General features: G+C 42.9%; 1 protein-coding gene across 1 annotated transcript in view; it reads right to left on the bottom strand.

Moving 5' to 3' along the window:
• AGBL1 (ATP/GTP binding protein like 1) overlaps window positions 1-18,471 on the bottom strand; it is a 518,802-nt gene that overhangs the window by 406,832 nt on the left and 93,499 nt on the right. Inside the window, 1 exon segment of the mRNA XM_030813842.1 lies at window positions 4,718-4,926. Within this exon segment, the coding sequence (XP_030669702.1) occupies window positions 4,718-4,926 (209 nt within the window).

Here is an 18,471-nt window from a genome sequence, read left to right as displayed (position 1 = left end):
TCCTCTGCATGGTTACACAAAGTCTGCTATTACCCCCACCTGCTGCCTGCACTGCATTATCCATATCCCATTTTCCCATATAGGATACTAAGTTTCCTGAAGATGATGAGTCCTCTATCACCTTCATCTTTGAAGAAGATAGAATCCAGCCCCAACATCTTTCACAAAGAAGGAGCTCAGAAAACATTTACTGAATAAATAGTAAATGATCTCAGACCAATCTGACCTTTAGGGTATCTAGCTCCTGATTCCAACCTGGTAATATTCTCTTTAGGATTCAGTCCCTCCTTCCATAGGTCCACAAGGCTGAGGTCATTGGTCTTGGTGGCCAGAGAGGAGCCTGATGAATCAAGGCTTAGCCTACTGTGCTTTCTGAGCAAATGGTGGCAACTATGACTTTTAAAAGGGCATACCATTTCTTATTCCAGTGGTTCTCAAAGTGAGGTACCCAAACCAGTAGCATCAGTATCACTTGAGAACTTGTTAGAAATGCAGAATCTTGCATCTCACCTCGGAACAACTGAATTAGAAACTCTGGGGTAGGAGCCAGCAATCTGTGTTTTAACAATTCCTCTAGGTAAATTTGATGCATGCTCAAGTTTGAAAACCACCAATTTTAGCAAACTTTCAGGCCCCTTAAGCTGTTGTAGCTCCAAAGAGTGGTTCTTTTCTCTGATTATCTTATAGAGGTTTGTTCCTTCTATAGTTACCTATTTCTCCAAATTGATAATTATCCCCAACTGTTTCAGGTATCCTTGTAGGAGTTCTTTTTTTTTAATCTTACATTCAAATTGTCATCCTTTTTCCTCTTTCCTCATGCAAAGCTCCAATAAGATTCCATTATACTACATTACACAGCACCCTTGCTGCACTATGGATGATCTCAGCCTTTGAACTTTCAGGGAATGTTTGCAGAATCTGTGCAGAAATGTGAGACTCAGGAAACAAAGAGGTAGGGTCACCAAGAGAGAAACAATGCAAGCAGTGGCCTCAGCAGAAAGACAAAGAAGAATATTATGATGGCAAAGATGTGGGAAGGACTTAAAAAAAGTTCTTTTACAGTAAGTCTCATTCTCAGTAGGTTTGTAAGCACATCATAAACATCAATAAAATTGACATAGGACATTGCTTTTCCAAGTGTGATCCTGAATCAGTAGTATCAGCATCATTTAGGAAGTTGTCAGGAAAGCACATTCTCAGGCCCCACCACAGCCCTGCTGAGTCAGAAACTCTGAGATTGGTGTCCAACAGGCTCTGCTTTAGGGACTCCTCCAGGTGACTCTGATGCATGCTCAACTGGGGGAGCTGCTGGTACAGTGAGCAAAAGCATGGGCTCTCAAGTGAGACTACCAGATTCCAATCCTGGCTCCAACACTTATGAGCTTTGTGAACTTGGGAAAATTACTTAAGAGTTACGTGCCTCAGTTTCTTCATCTGTAAAAAGGAAGATAATAATACAGCCTACCTCAAAAGCTTTTGAAATTATCAATATTGGAGAGTCTGCATAAATTGCTAAGACAGCCAAGGGATGTATTAATAGTAAGGGTTCAAAGTAACTGTCTTCTCCTTATCCTACTTCTTCTCTTCCTCCTCCTCCTCGTCTTCCCTCTGCTGCTGCTACTTCATTAACATTATCATCACTGTCACTGGCAGTAGCAATAGCAGCAGCAGCAGCAGCAGCAGCAACAGCAGCATAATTTGCAAATGGCAACTGAAATAACATCACCAAATCCAAGGCCACTGAGTTGGCCATCCAGTGACTCCCATGCCCTCTCTAGCAGAAGGGAAAGGAGGAGTGATGGGCAGTTCTAACTCCAGCACACCTGCAAGGGCATCTGTGCTCACAGCACTCACCTCAGGTCTGGGAGGCTACCCAACACTGGTTATGACTGCCAGGGGGGAAGAGTAACAAGCCATTTGGTTTCTAAGCTAGGACAGCCTATCTTTCACCTGCAATGATCATTTTCCAAAAAACAGGAGAATGTCAAACATCTGACTTTGCACATAAACTTGATAACATTTTATCTGGACGAGCACACTTATTTTTTTATTTTTATTTTTATTTTTTTTTTGAGACAGAGTCTTACTCTGTCACGCAGACTGGAGTGCAATGGTGTGATCTCAGCTCACTGCAACCTCCACTTCCTGGGTTCAAGCAATTCTCCTGTCTCAGCCTCCTGAGTAGCTGGGATTACGGGCACGTGCCACCACGCCTGGCTAATTTTTTGTATTTTTAGTAGAGATGGGGTTTTGCCATGTTGGCCAGGCTAGTCTTGAACTCCTGACCTCAGGTGATCCACCTGCCTCGGCCACCCAAAGTGCTGGGATTACAGGCATGAGTCACCACGCCCAGCCAAGAGCACACTATTTAAAAGACTAAAAGCAAGGGCGAGTGGTGGTGGTGAGGAATTCAACCTCTTGAGGTTGACATCAATACATTCTATACACTCTTCCAGGCGACAGGTGTGTCATGGCCTATTTACTCAGCACTGTCCCATAGACCCCTCCTGAGCTGCTTTTCCATATCATACTTGGAGAGATTATAATATGAGCTAGAGAAACCTCACTATAAAGTGCACACTCTGTGTGCACTCACATTCTGCTTCCATTCCAACAGTAATTCAAGGCTGGAAGCTTCTTGCTAATTGAGCAACTGAAGTCTTCATTGACCTGATAAGGAACTGTTTTGAAGAACCTGTGCACAGGTTCATAGCCCCTCATGCTGGGCTTCATTTGGTGTTTTCTCCACCATCTTTCTATCATAGACATGTCCCTCTGTGACTACTATCTTCTTCCTTTATTGCTCTTGTTTTTCTTGCTTGTTTTGTTTATTGTTTAGTTGGTTTTTTAGCACAGAACAGAGAAATAGCCAATAACATGGAGGACAGAGGAACGTGGTAAAGCACTGGACCAGAGTGGGGGTCTGTTAAACATCGGCAATGCAGAAGGGCATTGCACAAGGACTGGGAGGGATTAGAGACTTGGGTGACCACAAGCTTACAAAACATGGGGGAGCTTGGAAAAATTCAAAGCCCTGCTTCATCCTGAGAAATAGAAGGTAAAATATAGCTATTTCATGACTGAGAAGCTTTGAAAGCTGTAATGATGGAAAGAAACCCAGAGGTGATAGCAGATAGGAAATTAGATATTGGTTTGCAGCACTGTATTTTCTTATTGTTTAGCGGGGGAAAAGACCATTTTTTAATGAGAAATGTCTACAGATACCATGGTTGGAAAACAACACTCTCGTTGGTGGCTTCGTTACCTCAGATGTACTCAGATAGAGAAAAACTGGAGGGTGTCCAGAGAGGAGCAAGAAGGCTGATAAAGGGAGTCCAGAGGCAGCCTAATACAGAGATAATAGGTGTGCGCAATTGTTGCACAATAAAGTGTGCGCAACATGGCTGCCTTGGCCTCAGGAGAAGGTGGGTGAGCAGATGATGGATACTGGAACACTTACATCACCAATAGAGAGGGCATATGTAGCCTCAAACTATAGTATTTAAATTAGCCCCAATCAGGTGAAAATAAGGAATTTATTTAGGTTGAAATCCGGGAATCCCTAGAATGCATATTCCAGTGGGGTGCTGATAAGTAGAAACCCTTGAAGACACCATCCCCTTTCCCTGGGATGCTCTTCCCCTGCAACTTGGCCTGACCAGCATGACCAGCTTCTCCAACAACTCAGGTCTCAGCTCAGGTGTCATCTGCTCAGAGATGACTTGACCTCTCTCTCTAAAAGAACACCTGCTCCCTCTACCTATGGCGGCCCTTGTAGACCTATGCCCTTACTTCATTGATTTCACATTGCAATATGAAATTATCTTCCTCATGGGATTCTTTGCTTACTTAGTGTCTGACTCCCCTGCTAGGAGGTTTTCCCTATAGGATCAAGGGCCTCGTTTGTCATATCCACCACTACATCCCACTGCTAATTATTGCAATAACAGCTCATCCTGAAAACACAGTTCAGTCATGGCAAGCACTCTTCTAAGCACGTGCCATTTCTACAGTAACTTATTTGGTCCACACAACAGCCTAGGTTTTGTTATTTCTGTTTTTGAAGAACCTCAAGGCCCAGAGAAGTTGAGTGACTTCTTCAAAGTTTCACAGCTGTGGGCCCTAGAGCTAGGATTTGAATCCAGTACTCTAGTTTCAGAGTTAACACTTAACACTCTGCCATCCACTGCACCTCTGGTAGTGTATATTCAACAAATATATGTTAAGTATATATGAATGAATCAATGGAATGAAGATTTTGTTGTTGCTGTTGTTGTTTTGAGACAGGGTCTCACTCTGTCACCTAGGCTGGAGTTCAGTGGCACGATCTCGGCTCACTGCAACCTCTGCCTCCTGAGTTCAAGCAATTCTCCTGCCTCAGCCTCCTGAGTAGCTGGGACTATAGGCGTGCGACACCACACTCAGCTAATTTTTGTATTTTTAGTAAACACAGGGTTTCACCACGTTGGTCAGGTTGATCTCAAACTCCTGACTTCAGGTGATCACCTGCCTCGGCCTCCCAAAGTGCTGAGATTACAGGAGTGAGCCACTGGGCCTGGCCTGGAATGAAGACTCAACTCCAGAACATCTGCCCTTAGCAGGCAACAAGAAATAGACTGAGGTGTTCCCAGCTCTGTCTGGAATGATTCCTAAATGACAGCCTTCAGGAATCATCCAGATGGCCTCCAGCTGCAGAGTGAATCCCCATGCTGCCTGCCTGTGTGGTGCTGAAGAGGGTCTCCATGCCCTGTGCTGCCAGGAAGGCCTCCCTGCCGGACCGGAGGGCAGCAATGTGCCTGAGGCAGAGCAGCAAGCCCCGCCGGATCTGCACGTAGGTGTTGGCTGTGTCATGGCTGTGCCAGTCCTGGTGCAGCCCAAGCAGGCTGGTGACGTAGCCTCGGTTCACTGCCCTGCGGCCGTTCGACTCTGAAAACGAAGGGAAAGGCAGAGTCAGTCACAGGCTGTCCACGGCCACACCTCTTCGAGAATGTTCCAGTGTATTTCCCACAAGATACTTACTAATCATCAAGGGAATAATAACGTTTTAGTATGAAAACTGGCAGATGTCACCTTAAACCAAGTAATCAAAGTTAACATCCCCAGTAATGGGACAGTCATCACGTGCCCCCCGGATACGATACACTGAGAAAGATCAGCATCGCTTCTATAGTGTTCCTGCCAAGAATGCATAATCCGAATTGGATCATGAAGAAAATCAGCAAAGCCGAAATGAAGGACATGCTACAAAATACCTGAGCTACACTCCTTGAAAATGTCAAGGACGTGAAAGGCAAAACAAAACAGAACAAAACATGAGGCTAAAGGGGGCTAAAAAGACACGACAAGTCAGCACAGTAAGTAATTATAGTTTAAATCTTGGGCCAGAAAACAATTTTTTCTTTTGCTATAAAAGGCATTATTGGGCAACTGGCCAAATTTGAATAAGATCTGTAGATTAACTAATAGTTTTGTATCAGTGTTTATTTTCAGATTTTGATAAACTGGGGTTATGTAAGAGAACACTTTTGTTTTTAGGAAATTTCATAATTAGAGTGTAGGAAAGTCTGTACCTTATTCTCAGAAAGAAAAAAAAAAACAGAATAATAATAGTGTGGGAGGAGAGACAGACACACAGAGAGATTTCCACCAGATTTCCATTCCTCCTATCTGAATCTCAGTGGACCCAGGAGGTTATCATTTGGGTTGAGCTAACTATCAGGTTAGGTGGGGAAGGAGAGGATGCTGAATGAGATATAGTATCTGAAAGGCTGCCATGTCTAAGAGATATGTTGGGTATCCTTTCTAAAGAGAATGGAAGCTAATTTATAGATAATCAAGACTCATAAATTTGTTTCATATAGTTGTAGCCTCCACATCCATTTTTAGGCACGACTTAAGTTGCTTGAAACCCAGTCGTACCCTGTTGCCTCTGACCTAGAGAAAACTTGCCCTTCCCACGTGGTTTTTTGCCATGTGGCCTGCTTGTTCCTCCTCCCACTGACCCAAAACCCAACATTTCCCACACCTGCTGACCACAGTAAAACCGAATGGACAACACGAGAGTCATGTGAGTAGGACCTGCTCTTCACGTGTGTTTTCTTTAAACTTCCCAGTCCACAACCCCTGCAGGAAAGCCTGACAGATAACGCCATGAACCTTAAGAAAGGCCCCGTCCCACAACAAGACCTCTCTCTCCCCAGACACTGTGTGAGCTCCCTGCCACCTCTAGGCTCCCCAGCAACTCCCCTTATTCTCCTGGCTCTGTAACAACAGAAACACTTCTGTTATTTCACAGGTTTTGCTGTGCTGGCTCCTCCACACACCCCAACTAACTGTACCCACTATCAGTGGCTTACAGCCACTCTTGAAAGAGACCCCAAGACCAAGTTAGAAAGAAATCGCAGGCCGGGCGTGGTAGCTCACACCTGTAATGCCAGCACTGTGGGGGCCTGAGGCAGGAGGACGGCTTGAGGCCAGAAATTTGGAGACAAGCTTGAGTAACATAGTAAAACCCCATCGCTACAAAAAATAAAAATAAGCCAAATGTGGTGGCTTGCACCTGTGGCCCCAGTTACTAGGGAGACTGAGGCAGGAGAATCACTTGAACCCAGGAGTTCGAGGCTGCAGTGAGCTATGGTCCTGAGCAATAGAGTGAGATCCTAGCTCAAAAAAAAAAAAAAAAAAAAAAAAAAAAAGTAAAGAAAAGAAAAAAAAGAAAGAGATTACAACACACTAGGCTGAATTCAGGAAAGGAATTCTTCATAGTCAAGGCTGTTCAACAAGAGGATAGACTCTGCGTGGTAGTGAGCAACAGGGTTCTGAGAATGTTCAGGGAAAGTTCGGAAGCCCACCTAGCAGGGATTTTGTATGGGGCTTTCTCATATCTGACAGGGACCTTTTCAACTCCTTGACTTCTCTGTGTTAGTTCAATATTCCTATTTGGGAAATCCCGTAAAACCCTATTTTACAGACTTAAAACAGAGGGAGAAGAACAGTCCAAGATACCTCTCTCAACAGTTAACATTCGCTACTTTTCAGGTTGAGCTCCTTGGGCTACAGGGTTGGTGGACAAACATGTATCAGTTCAGATCTGCCCAGTAGATGCCTGGCCCTCTCGGCTCCTAGGGACTAGGTGCATTGCAGGGCTCTAACCGGCTGACTCTCAGTCAGAATGCCCAAATTTTGTAGCTCTGTTCTCTCACTACCGCATCTCTCCATCATCTAAACCATTCACACTGGCGTATGAGACAGTATGTGCTTCTGGCTGAGTGTGTGTGAGGGAGAGCCCGTGAGGTATAATCAGATAAGCAAAATTTCATCTCAAAGTCAGATTTCTCCCTAAGACCATGTAAGTGCATATCATTGCAAAGAATAACATGGAAATGTAATGCTTTATTCCAGAGGGGTTTTTTTCATAATATTAATAAAACTCTTTTTTTCTGCTTGTCAAATTCTAAATTGTCAGGCTTGACTGAGTCTCCACTGAAATTTCTGGCCCATTTGCGCAGTTGTTTTTTTTCTTCTTTTCTCTTTACAACATGACCCTAAACTGAGAGTGACGAGCTTTATTCACCTGGTGATATGTTTGTGGAGGGTTTGAATTGCCTTCATTACCTCCTTTAATGAATCATTCTTTTGTATCAAAAATATTTCACTCCCTGGCAGATCTTGGCCATACAGCATGAGAGTTATTTATTGCCTGAAGGAATTTGCAGCCCATTCAATATCTGATGTTTAAAAGAAAATTGATAATTAAGTAGCAGGTATTGAAGGACAATATTGCCTGCTAAAAAGATGCCAGAATAACAGTTCACAGAGGCCCCGTGGGCAGCATAAGCTTAAGGACTTTTGTCTTTTTTCTGTTTTAAGAGTATTAGATTGATAATGGGTTATCCCAGTGACCTTCATCCATGTCTTTTTTTGTGGGGGGAGAAAGATAATGAAAAAAAAAATCTTTAATTTTCTGAGAGAAAAATCCCCTATCAAATCCCAATGATTTTATTCACGATTTCCTGTTAATCCCCAACAAACTGTCATGTTTACTAACATTTAAAATAGCTAAACCTCCTTCCCCCGCGACCCTACACCTGTCAATCTTTCTCTGAGAATGGCTTGGGAAGTTGTGCAGAAGTCGATACGTATCTAAAATGCGACAAGAGGAGATTCATCAAACTGAGAAAGAGCAAATGTGGAGAAGAGCAAAGAATGAAATGAGGGTCACTGGATCCGCAACGTAGAGGAGTTCTGGAAGATCTGAGAGGAAGGCGCTGCTTCGCAGGGCCAGGGCAAACAGAGCAGAGATGAGGTGCATTTTTGAATACCGCTCTGGGTGGGCTTACGGTTGAGAGGTGCAAGAGGGCTTCGAGTCCCCCTCTTTGGAAGAGACCAGCTCTGCTATAGTCTGTTTACATAAACAGCATTTTCGTAAGATTTTCCTTGAAAAATAATTTTTCTGTTGCTTTTTTTTAAGTTTCTAAATAGATTAGTGTCTTTTATTTATTTATTTATTTATCTACTTATCTATTTATTTTAAGACAGAGTCTCACTCTGTCGCCCAAGCTGGAGTGCAGTGGTATGATCTCGGCTCACTGTCATCTCTGCCTCCCAAGTTCAAGCGATTCTCCTGCCTCAGCCTCCCACATAACTGGGATTCCAGGTGCGTGCCACCACGCCCGGCTAATTTTGCTAATTGTTTTGTATTTTTAGTAGAGACGGGGTTTCACCATATTGGCCAGGCTGGGCTCAAACTCCTGACCTCAAGTGATCCACTCACCTCGGCCTCCCAAAGTGCTGGAATTACAGGCGTGAGCCGCCATGCCTGGCCTACGTTAGTATCTTTTAAACTGGTTGGAGGATGGGGATGGGATGGACAGAGAGTTCTGAGGGTCTTTAATTTCAACACCTCACCCACTCCTCTACCCTACCCTAAAAGCATTGACCCTGCTTCCTGGCACCCCCTAGCTCCATCAGGCCCTCGCTGCCAGCCTCATGCTGAAGGTATTTTTTTGGCCAGTTTTCCTTTGGCAAATCCATGAACAACAGGAGATTTATCTTTGTCCTCACCTCCCATTCACCCTTCTATATTCTACTATTTCTACTTATCTCTCCAGGTTCTATCCTCCAAGGGCGTGACTAGTAGCTAATTCTCAGTCTGAAACAGGACCTAGTGATATCCTTATTTTAACCCCAAGTATTTCTTAACTGAGGTTCACATGTGCCTCTTTAGTGCAGATCCCATTGATGCAGATTTTTACACCTAAAAACTGGAAGGGAATATGCCAAGGTAACAAGAATACTTAATGAGTTGGGGATCAACTGATGATTCTATTTGCTTATTTAGACTTTTCTGTAGTTTTATTCCTTACGCGTTCTACAACAAACTTTGACAATCAGGAGGAAAAAAAATGTAGCCTTTTGGTGTTACAAACTGGTAACCTACAGACTATTAGCCACACAGTGTTGTCAAGGTGAGTGAGAAGGGCAAGCAATCCACAGGTTGACATAGTAATCAACTCATTTTTTTGTCTAACCCCAGCTCCTTCAGAAGTGAATTACCTGCCTAGCTCCTGAAGGCATTGGAGATCCCGACCATCTTTATAAAGATGTTTGTGGTCTAAACACGAAAGCCTAGAAACCTTCAAGACTCAAAAAATTGAATTTCTCCTGGGCAATGTGGGGCCACACGACACGCTGGTGGGGAGAAGTGGTTGGCGTCCTGGATAAGTATACCTGCAAGCAGCCCACTGCTCCTCTTACTTGGCAAAACTAAAGGAAGTTGTTATCACTGCTCTTTATTTCACATATTTGGGAACTGCATCATCCTTTTTGGGAGCAGTGATGACCTTAAGCAGAAAAATGTGGGAGCCTGCAGCAAAGTGATGTATTGGATGCTTTAACAGCCACAGCTCCAGAAATGAGACATACAGATGAGTGTAGACTTCTAAACTCATGTACCCCTCACTGCCTTGCATGTCCTGATCTGTGGGCAGACCCTTCAACTTTCTGTCACTGTCTTTCTGAAATCCTTGCATATAGCCAGAAGCTCCACCACTTTCTAGCTGTGTGACTTTGAGCATGTTACTTTACAGCTCTATCACTCAGTCTTTATCCGAAATAAAACCAATAGTAATCATCTCTCCTTTGTGAGACTGGTGAGAGAATTAAATGAGATAATACATATAAAGTAGATGGCTCGATGCCTGGTACGTAATAGGTACAATATCTGTTGCCTGTGGTAACTATCATCATCATGATCAGCATCATCTATTTTTTTTTTATTCCAATGGCTCTCTATTGTTACGGACAAATGTATTAGTCTGTTCTCATGCTGCTAATAAAGACATACCTGAGACTGGGTAATTTATAAAGGAAAGAGATTTAATTGATTCACAGTTCCACTGTGAATTGTGAGGCTGGGGAGGCCTCACAATCATGGCAGAAGAGCAAGGGACATTTTACATGGTGGCAGGCAAGAGAGAGCTTGTGCAGGGGAATTCCCCTTTATAAAACCATCAGATCTCATGAGGCTTATCAACTATCATGAGAACAGCATGGGAAAGACCCACTCTCATGATTCAGCTACCTCCCACTGGGTCCCTCCCATGACACGTGGGAACCGTGAGAGCTACAATTCAAGATGAGATTTCGGTGGAGACACAGCCAAACCATATCAACAACAAGAACAGAAGCTTCAGGGGCCCCCAGTTACTCATTTTACTTTTGGCTCTAGTGTTTACTAGCTGTGTAACCTTGGTTAAGTTACTCAATGTTACAGTTTGAACATGGCCCCTCCAAAGTTCAGGTGTTGTCAATGTGATAGTATTAAGAGGTGGGGCCTTGAAGACATGATTAGGCCAGGAAGGCTCTTCCCTTGTGAATGAGATTAGGGACCTTTTAAAAGAGGCTTCACACAGTGTCCTGCTAGCTTGCCCTTTCACCTTCTGCTATGTGAGGATTCAGCAAGATGGCCCTCACCAGATGCCACACCCTTGTTCTTGGACTTCCCAGCCTCCAGAACTGTGAGAAAAATAATTTCTGTTCTTTATCAGTTACCTAGTCTCAGGGATTTTGTTATAGAAACACAAAATGGACTAAGAAGGACACTTAGACATTCTGAACTGAATTTCCATCATCTGTAAATATTAAAGCAATATAAAAAATATAAAAATAATTGAAACATTCTTACAAGACGATTGTAAGAATTGAAAACATAACTCAGCACCTGACATAAAGTATGTGCTCAATAAATGATCATTCCTTTCCCTACAAAGATGGCATACAAATTTCACATACCCTTCACCGATGAGCATAGCCAAAGGAAAAATTTCAAAATAAGTACAATTTATAACCATTTTCTTCAATCCCCATGGAATGTAGTTGACTTCTCACCCCAAAATGGCCACCAGTCCTACATTGCTGCCTCTTCTGAAACACTCCCATACATACAATGAAACACTCCTCTTTACGCATGCTGAAGTTCACACCCCATTTTATCCTAGGTGCCATTAAAGGCCCTGTCCATGATATAAACCTGAAAATTTCCCTCTCTGGCAAAATGTACACGTATTGAGTCTCATTACTCTAAAGCCTTTTTAAGAAGATTAGTTAATCCTCTAAGATCCATATGACTGATAGCAATTACATGTTTAATATGCCACCTTTACATTTGATAAGACATATATGAGTAAGAATAAATACAAGGACTTGAAGCCCTCTATCATTCCTGAGAACAGAAATTACCTCCAGCTATACAGCGTACTGTGACTATTCTACCCCAAACAATTCTTGCCCAGAAAGATTAAATAGCTCTACTGTTTCAGAGCCTTCCTGAAAATCCATTCATCTGAACTACTGACAATTCAACTAGTCTTTTTCAGGATAGAAACCCCCTTCTCAGAACAGAAGACCACGCAACTGGGGGGATTGAACTCTTACTTACTCTCCAAAGTTTCCTTCCAAATCCCTTCCTCCCAACCTTCAGCAACTATATTGCAAAACTTGCCTGATCCCAAACAAGACTCCACATTGAAACCCTTGCTTCAAACCACTGTTCTCAAACCCTGCAATTTTCCACCTGAGAATTCTCATTTCTGAGACATTAGTAAGAATAAAGGTAGTGGTGTCCCTAACTACAGTATACAACACCCTTGACTTTGCAACAGATTATCTTAGGGGTCTTTTCAGGGAGTCTATTTAGAAGATGTTTCTGGATAAAGTAGTCTCTACTAAGTATTCTAAATCACATTACATGAAAAGTAAGCTGTCTACTTTGCCATCAGAACACATTACGATGTGAATATTTATTTACTAAATATTTCCTATGTGCTCTGCACTAGGCTAATCATCTTATATGGATCATCTCATTTGTCTTATGAAAATGTTTAAAGATAAGTATTACTTTCCCTCTTTTACAAATGAAGACAGAGGCTAAGAGAAGTTAAACAACTTATTTAAGTCTGCAGAGCTTATAAGTGGCATACCTAGGATTCACATGAAATCCTCTCATCTGACTCCAAAGGTTAACATCCCATGGTAGCCTCGAAGCCCCCTTTTAGTTTTATTTTCATTTTTAATTGATAAACAATGATTGTATATATCTATGGAGGTCGATGTGAGGTTTCTGTGCCTATATACCTTGGGGAATGAACAAATTGGGCTAATAAACATATTCATCATCTGACAAGGCTGTCAGCATAGTTCACATTCTTTGCACCTATGTAAAGACCTTTAGTTCTTACCACTAATCCAGCTTCTTGTGGAAGATTTCTGAAAGGCTAATGGAGATATAGCCTGCAGTGATTGAAGAGAGTGGCTTTTAGCCAATCCCCCTCCTCCAACTTCTCTGTTCCCTCTCAGGGCCCTAAATTGTGGTAAGAGTTGGTTTTTCATAGGAAACTTGAAAAGGTTTAAAGGCCCAAATAAATGGCCTATGGTTCTTTGAGTCCCTGGAGAAGATGTTTTCGGGACTTCTTTACATCCAGCCAATGACACAGTGAGGCCAGCCCAGCAGTGTCAGGCCCAGGTGTGAGTGCGGCACCATTGAAGAGAGGTGGAATCAGCTGCCCCCTCCTCCTGCCCTGCAGCTGCAGGAGTGGCTGGTGCAAAGGAGAACAGCCAAAAGCATAAGGATATGTACAAAAGCATAAGGAAACCTAATGCCATCCATAATGGAAATTATACTTCATTATCATTTGCTCAAATAAGAATGATGGTTTTGAATTAGCTTACAGGTACTTTTTTCTCTTTGTAAAATAGATACATTTCAATAAACTTGTCTATAAAGTAAATTTTGGTTTCAAGCAAATCTTGTTTTCTCAATTGACTGCCTTTATAAAATTAAAGATGCTTTTCCTAAGCTCCAGAAATCGGGACAGGTAAGAGACTACACTTCAGACCATTGTTTTAAATCTAGATTAATCTACCTTTTTATAAATCCTCAACTCCTTCTAATAACTTGCCACAGAACTAGTCCTAAACCATAGGAATTTCTCTACTTTCACTAAAGCCTCAGAATCCACACCTTTCTCTTCCTCACACATCTCTGCTCTTCCCCCACCCTCAGCACATACAATGTCTAATGAAGGACCTTAGGTTGCAATGCTGCACCTATTAAGAGAAAGGGGCATGCCTGTAATCCCAGCACTTTGGGAGGCCAAGGCAGAAGCATTGCTTGAGCCAGGAGTTCAAGACCAGCCTGGACAATAGAGTGAGACCCCCCCATCTCTACAAAAAAAAATAAAAATAAAAAATAAATTTAAAAAATAAACATAGAAGGCGCCACAAGACTCGAAACTCTTCTGAGTCAATATTCTACATTCCGTATGAGGAGTCTATCTCACATACTTTATCAATCCTCAGGCATATGTTTATCCACATTTTAGCATTTCTGAAATTAAGGTGCTTCTTACCAAGGGTGATGTTTTCATTGTAACTGACAGCATTTTCTCACTCAGTGGCACATAAAAAATGGCATACACCTCACAGTTGATGATAGACTTGGATTTGAGAAAATATGGTTGATTTTTCAATATTGCTAGTTTGAAAATTCTCTAACATGGTAGACTCTTGGGAGGTTTGCTTCGTAGATGCAAATAAACATACTGGCCTTTGTCCGGAAAGCCAGATTCTCCCTATGGCTAGGCAGAGAGTAAATTATAAACTAAAACCATGTTCACACACCCAAAACCCAAGGTACCACCCTTAATCCATTCAGCAAACATTTATTTAGCAACTACGATATACCAGTTGTTCCAGGCACTATTATTGACAACAGAGATGCAGCAGAAAATGAAATAGACAAATCCTCACCTCTTATGGGGTTTGCAGTCCCATAGGAGTCGCAGGGGGAGGCAGATACCAAACAAGCACACACGAAGAAAACTAAACAAGGCAATTTCACATAGAGACAAGTGGTAAAGAGAAAACAAAACAGTGGCGCTAGAGTGATGGGGTAGGGTGTCTGCTTTAGGTTGGATGATCAGGGAAGACCCTTGAGGAGGGGGCACTGGAGCTGAGACATGAGTGACAGGAAGGAACCAGGATGCAGAGATCTGGGGATAGGAAATTCTTCAAACCTCAAGGGCACACAGCAAGTGGATAAAGCAAAAACTTGGTAAGTACAAATAATGAAAAGTCCAGGAGCTAAAGCCAGGTGAAGAAAGCAAGGGGACAGTAGTAGCAGATGACGGGAAAGGTGAGCAGGGATCAGGATGTGTGACCCCCACCATTTTGAGACTCATCCCAACAGGTTGTGCAAAAGTGGGGGAATCTGTCAGGCTGAGAATTTCTCACTCGCCTTTCTGTTGTTTTTGCATCTCTGCAAGAAGGCCCTTCAGAATAATTGTCTTAGAAATAGGCCTAGAAATTTGTATAAGAGTTTTCCTATCCATCCAAAGTTTTATTTTGAGTCTAGACTGTGGGTGGGGAAGGAAGTACTTGCTAAACCCCAAGACAAGCCATTATCCCTTCCAGGTCTAGAAAATCTTCCACCTGGTTTGACTTTGCTGTGTCCACTGTCAGCTCATCAGAGGATGACACTTAAAGAAGAAAGCCAGGATTTACACCAAGAAGAAAAAAATCAGAGACCTTCCCTCACCTTCCTTTCTCCCCAACTTGATATTTAAGGCACCTGTCTGTCCACCAGTGATGCTGCCTGCTTCTGGCCAGTGTACAGACAACCAACATAGACAGCAGGAAAGCAATTCCGCCCTGCGTTGCAAGCATCGCTCATGAATCGGTTCACACTGCATTGTGCCTCTAGGCGGAGTGTATGAGGAAAAGGCAAATAGCAAATGCTTCTGCACCCCTGAGTCTGCCACCCTTCAGCCTTATGTTAGCCAATAGTGTGTCACTGTTGTTATAGGAGTTATTAAGAAATTATTTTAGGCAGATAGAGAGGAAAGGGGGTCCTTGTTTTTGTTTCTTTTAAAGCAGCTCCAGAACGTTTCTTGTCTAGCAGGAAAGCCCCGGCTTTTAAACCTGGGCTGGCTAGCTTTGATATGCAAATGCGGGCATTAGAAACTGAGTCCACCATTAGAAACTGGGTCCACCCACTTCTTATTGCCCTTGCCCCAACATGTGCCTGGCAACATGGCGCCCCCCCACATATCCCCATGTGTGTGGAACATCATGGCACCCTGTATTTGCATATTAAAAGGCTAAGGTGGGAGGGTCAGTTTCTTCCCCAGGCTATGTGAATGACACTCTTGGTCAAACCAATCCCCTGAGCCCTATGCAAATCAGATACCCCCTCCTCCAGCCTCCTCATATAACTGGCTGATTTCTGCTGCACTCTGGTTTCCTCTCTCGGCTTTGGAGCCCCCCTCCCTCTGTCGCTATGTGGGGAGGCTTCTTCCTTCGTTCTTTACTATTAAACTCTCCACTCCTTAAAACTACTCCATGTGTGTTCGTGTCCTTTTATCCAATTCGGCCCGAGACTAAGGATCCTGGTGTTCCTCCAGTCCTCAGAGCCGTATCACTATGCAATCACAGAACCTTGAGCTGTGTGCACTCTCCTTTTAACTCAACTCCTATCACTCTTGATATGTCCATCCTCTCCTATCACCTGGGCTGCACTGGCAATCAATAGCCTCATATGTGACCCCAATGCTTCCATTCTCTATTCCTCTGTGCAATGCATTTTATTGAAGCAGAACTTGGATGCTTCATCCCCTACTGGAAAAAAAAAAAAAGTACTAGTTCCAGGCACATCTGGAAGGCTGGGGGTGCCAAGAGATGTCTAGTGCTCTATGTGCCTCATGGTCTGTGGGCAGTGGTTGCCATACTGTGTGCCCCTGGGACTGGTGGAAAGGGCTAAGAAAAAGACTGAGCAGGGTCTCTAACTTCCATTGTCCCCAGAGCAGCTACACTGTCATCTGTTTATATATAGTGGCTCTGCAAAGGATTTCATTCGAAAATAAAAATAAACATTCATTTCTTTCAAAAAAAAAGTTTAAAACCCTGCAGTAGTGAAAGGAAGGAGTAGAGGTTAGTCCCAATATGCCAAGTGCATATTACACAGTCTTGGGCAAGTCAGCCAATCTCTTTCAGCCTCAGTGTCCTCTCTATAGAACGCTATTTTTCTCAACCTCACACTACTGACATCTTGGGCTGATATTACTCATTGTGTGGGGCCATCCTGTGCATTTGTAGGATGTTCAGCAGCAACCTGGCCTTTACTTAGTTGATGCCAGCAGCACACCCTCTCCCACCACAGATGTGACAATCAAAAATGTCTCTAGACCTTGCTAATTGCTCCCTCTGGGGGCCAAGTCACTCATGTTGAGAACTACTGTTATAGAATAATTAAATATTTACCCGTCTGACAGGACCATGGTGAAGATTAAATGCGATCGTATATATGAAAAGGTGCTTTGTAAACTGCTATTATTAGAAGGTGCTAGGAAACACCTGAGGTACATCTTGACATAAATAAATAATTGTACAGCCAATCCTGAAAGTGATGAGGAAGCCATGATGTACTTTTTGAGTCATGAAATGTTCATATGTTTGTCTATCTCCTTAAATCTTTGTGATAATTTATCTTTGTCAATCCGTAGCCAGTCATCAATGATGCCAGGATGATACAAGTTCTGAAATTTAAGACATTTAGAACTCATCAGCCTTGGATATTAACCTTTGATTCCCTGGACTAAAACAAAATAAGTGCATGCGGATTGACTGAGCACAGTTCAATCTGCATGCATTCACTTATTCACTGATTCCTTTGTTCATTTAGATAACTTACTCTGAGTGTCCGCTGTATAAAACACATTAGAGTCAATAGCTTAAGAAATAAGAAAGAATGAATAAGGAATAAGAAGAAGAAGAATAGCTTAAGAAATAAGAATAAAACAGAGTCCCCAGATCCGAGGCTCACATAGTCTAAAGTAGGGGGTCAGCAAATTGCCCACAGCCCGTTTTCATAAAGTTTTTCACTTCTTTATATGTTGTCTGTTGCTGTTTTTGTCCTATAAGGGAAGAGTTAAGTAGTTGTGACAGAACCGTGTGATCCATAAACCCTAAAATATTTACTATCATCTGGTACTTTCACAGAAAAAGCTTCTTGAAAAAAAGACTCTAAAGACAACCAGATATCATTCAACCCTCGGGGAAGATCTTGGGAGACAAATTTACATTTCATCAGACTTTATGCCCTTATATCATCACTTCCTGAAACCTCCAGGACTTTTGAAATGGTGATGACAACAAAACAAGAGTTCACCTTTATTGAAATGTACTAAGATCCAGCACTGTACTCCCACTCTTTTAAACATCACCTTGTTTAAATCTTACCAATTATCTTTGGAGCATACTGTTTTCCCTGCTTTGCAGATGAGAGAAGTGTAGCACAGAGTCATTAAGAAACATGCCACAGTGGCCACAGTTCAACTCTACACAGTCTCTCCAGAGCCTGCACCGTGACCACCGAGCTAGTGCTATTCTCCACTGTGACTTACTCTTTTTTTTTTTTTGAGACGGAGTCTCGCTCTGTCACCCAGGCTGGAGTGCAGTGGCACGATCTTGGCTCACAGCAACCTCTGCCTCCAGTGTTCAAGCAATTCTTCTGCCTCAGCCTCCCAAGTAGCTGGGACTACAGGTGCATGCCATCACACCCAGCTAATTTTTGTATTTTTAGTAGAGACGGGATTTCACCATATTGGTCAGGCTGGTCTTGAACTCTTGACCTTGTGATCTGCCCACCTCGGCCTCCCAAAGTGCTGGGATTACAGGCATGAGCCACCGCGCTCGGCCTTGTGACTTACTCTTTCGGAGTAAGAGCTCTGAGCTTACAGAGAACATACACCATTCTGCACACATGTCCCTGAGCCACCATGAGCACTTTTATACTATGGTCAAAGAAACAACATGGCCGAAACCTACAGGCAGATATACAGGCCAGAGGAATAGCCCTTGAGATAGAACTAAGTCTTGACAGGATCTCCTGATAAAAGACAGCATCCTGCATGAGCG

This window comes from Nomascus leucogenys, chromosome 6 (genome assembly GCF_006542625.1).
Source record: "Nomascus leucogenys isolate Asia chromosome 6, Asia_NLE_v1, whole genome shotgun sequence".
Classification (NCBI taxonomy): Eukaryota; Metazoa; Chordata; class Mammalia; order Primates; family Hylobatidae; genus Nomascus; species Nomascus leucogenys.
The sequence above is the reverse complement of the archived record's forward strand: the minus strand, read 5'-3'. Positions and strand labels throughout refer to the sequence as shown.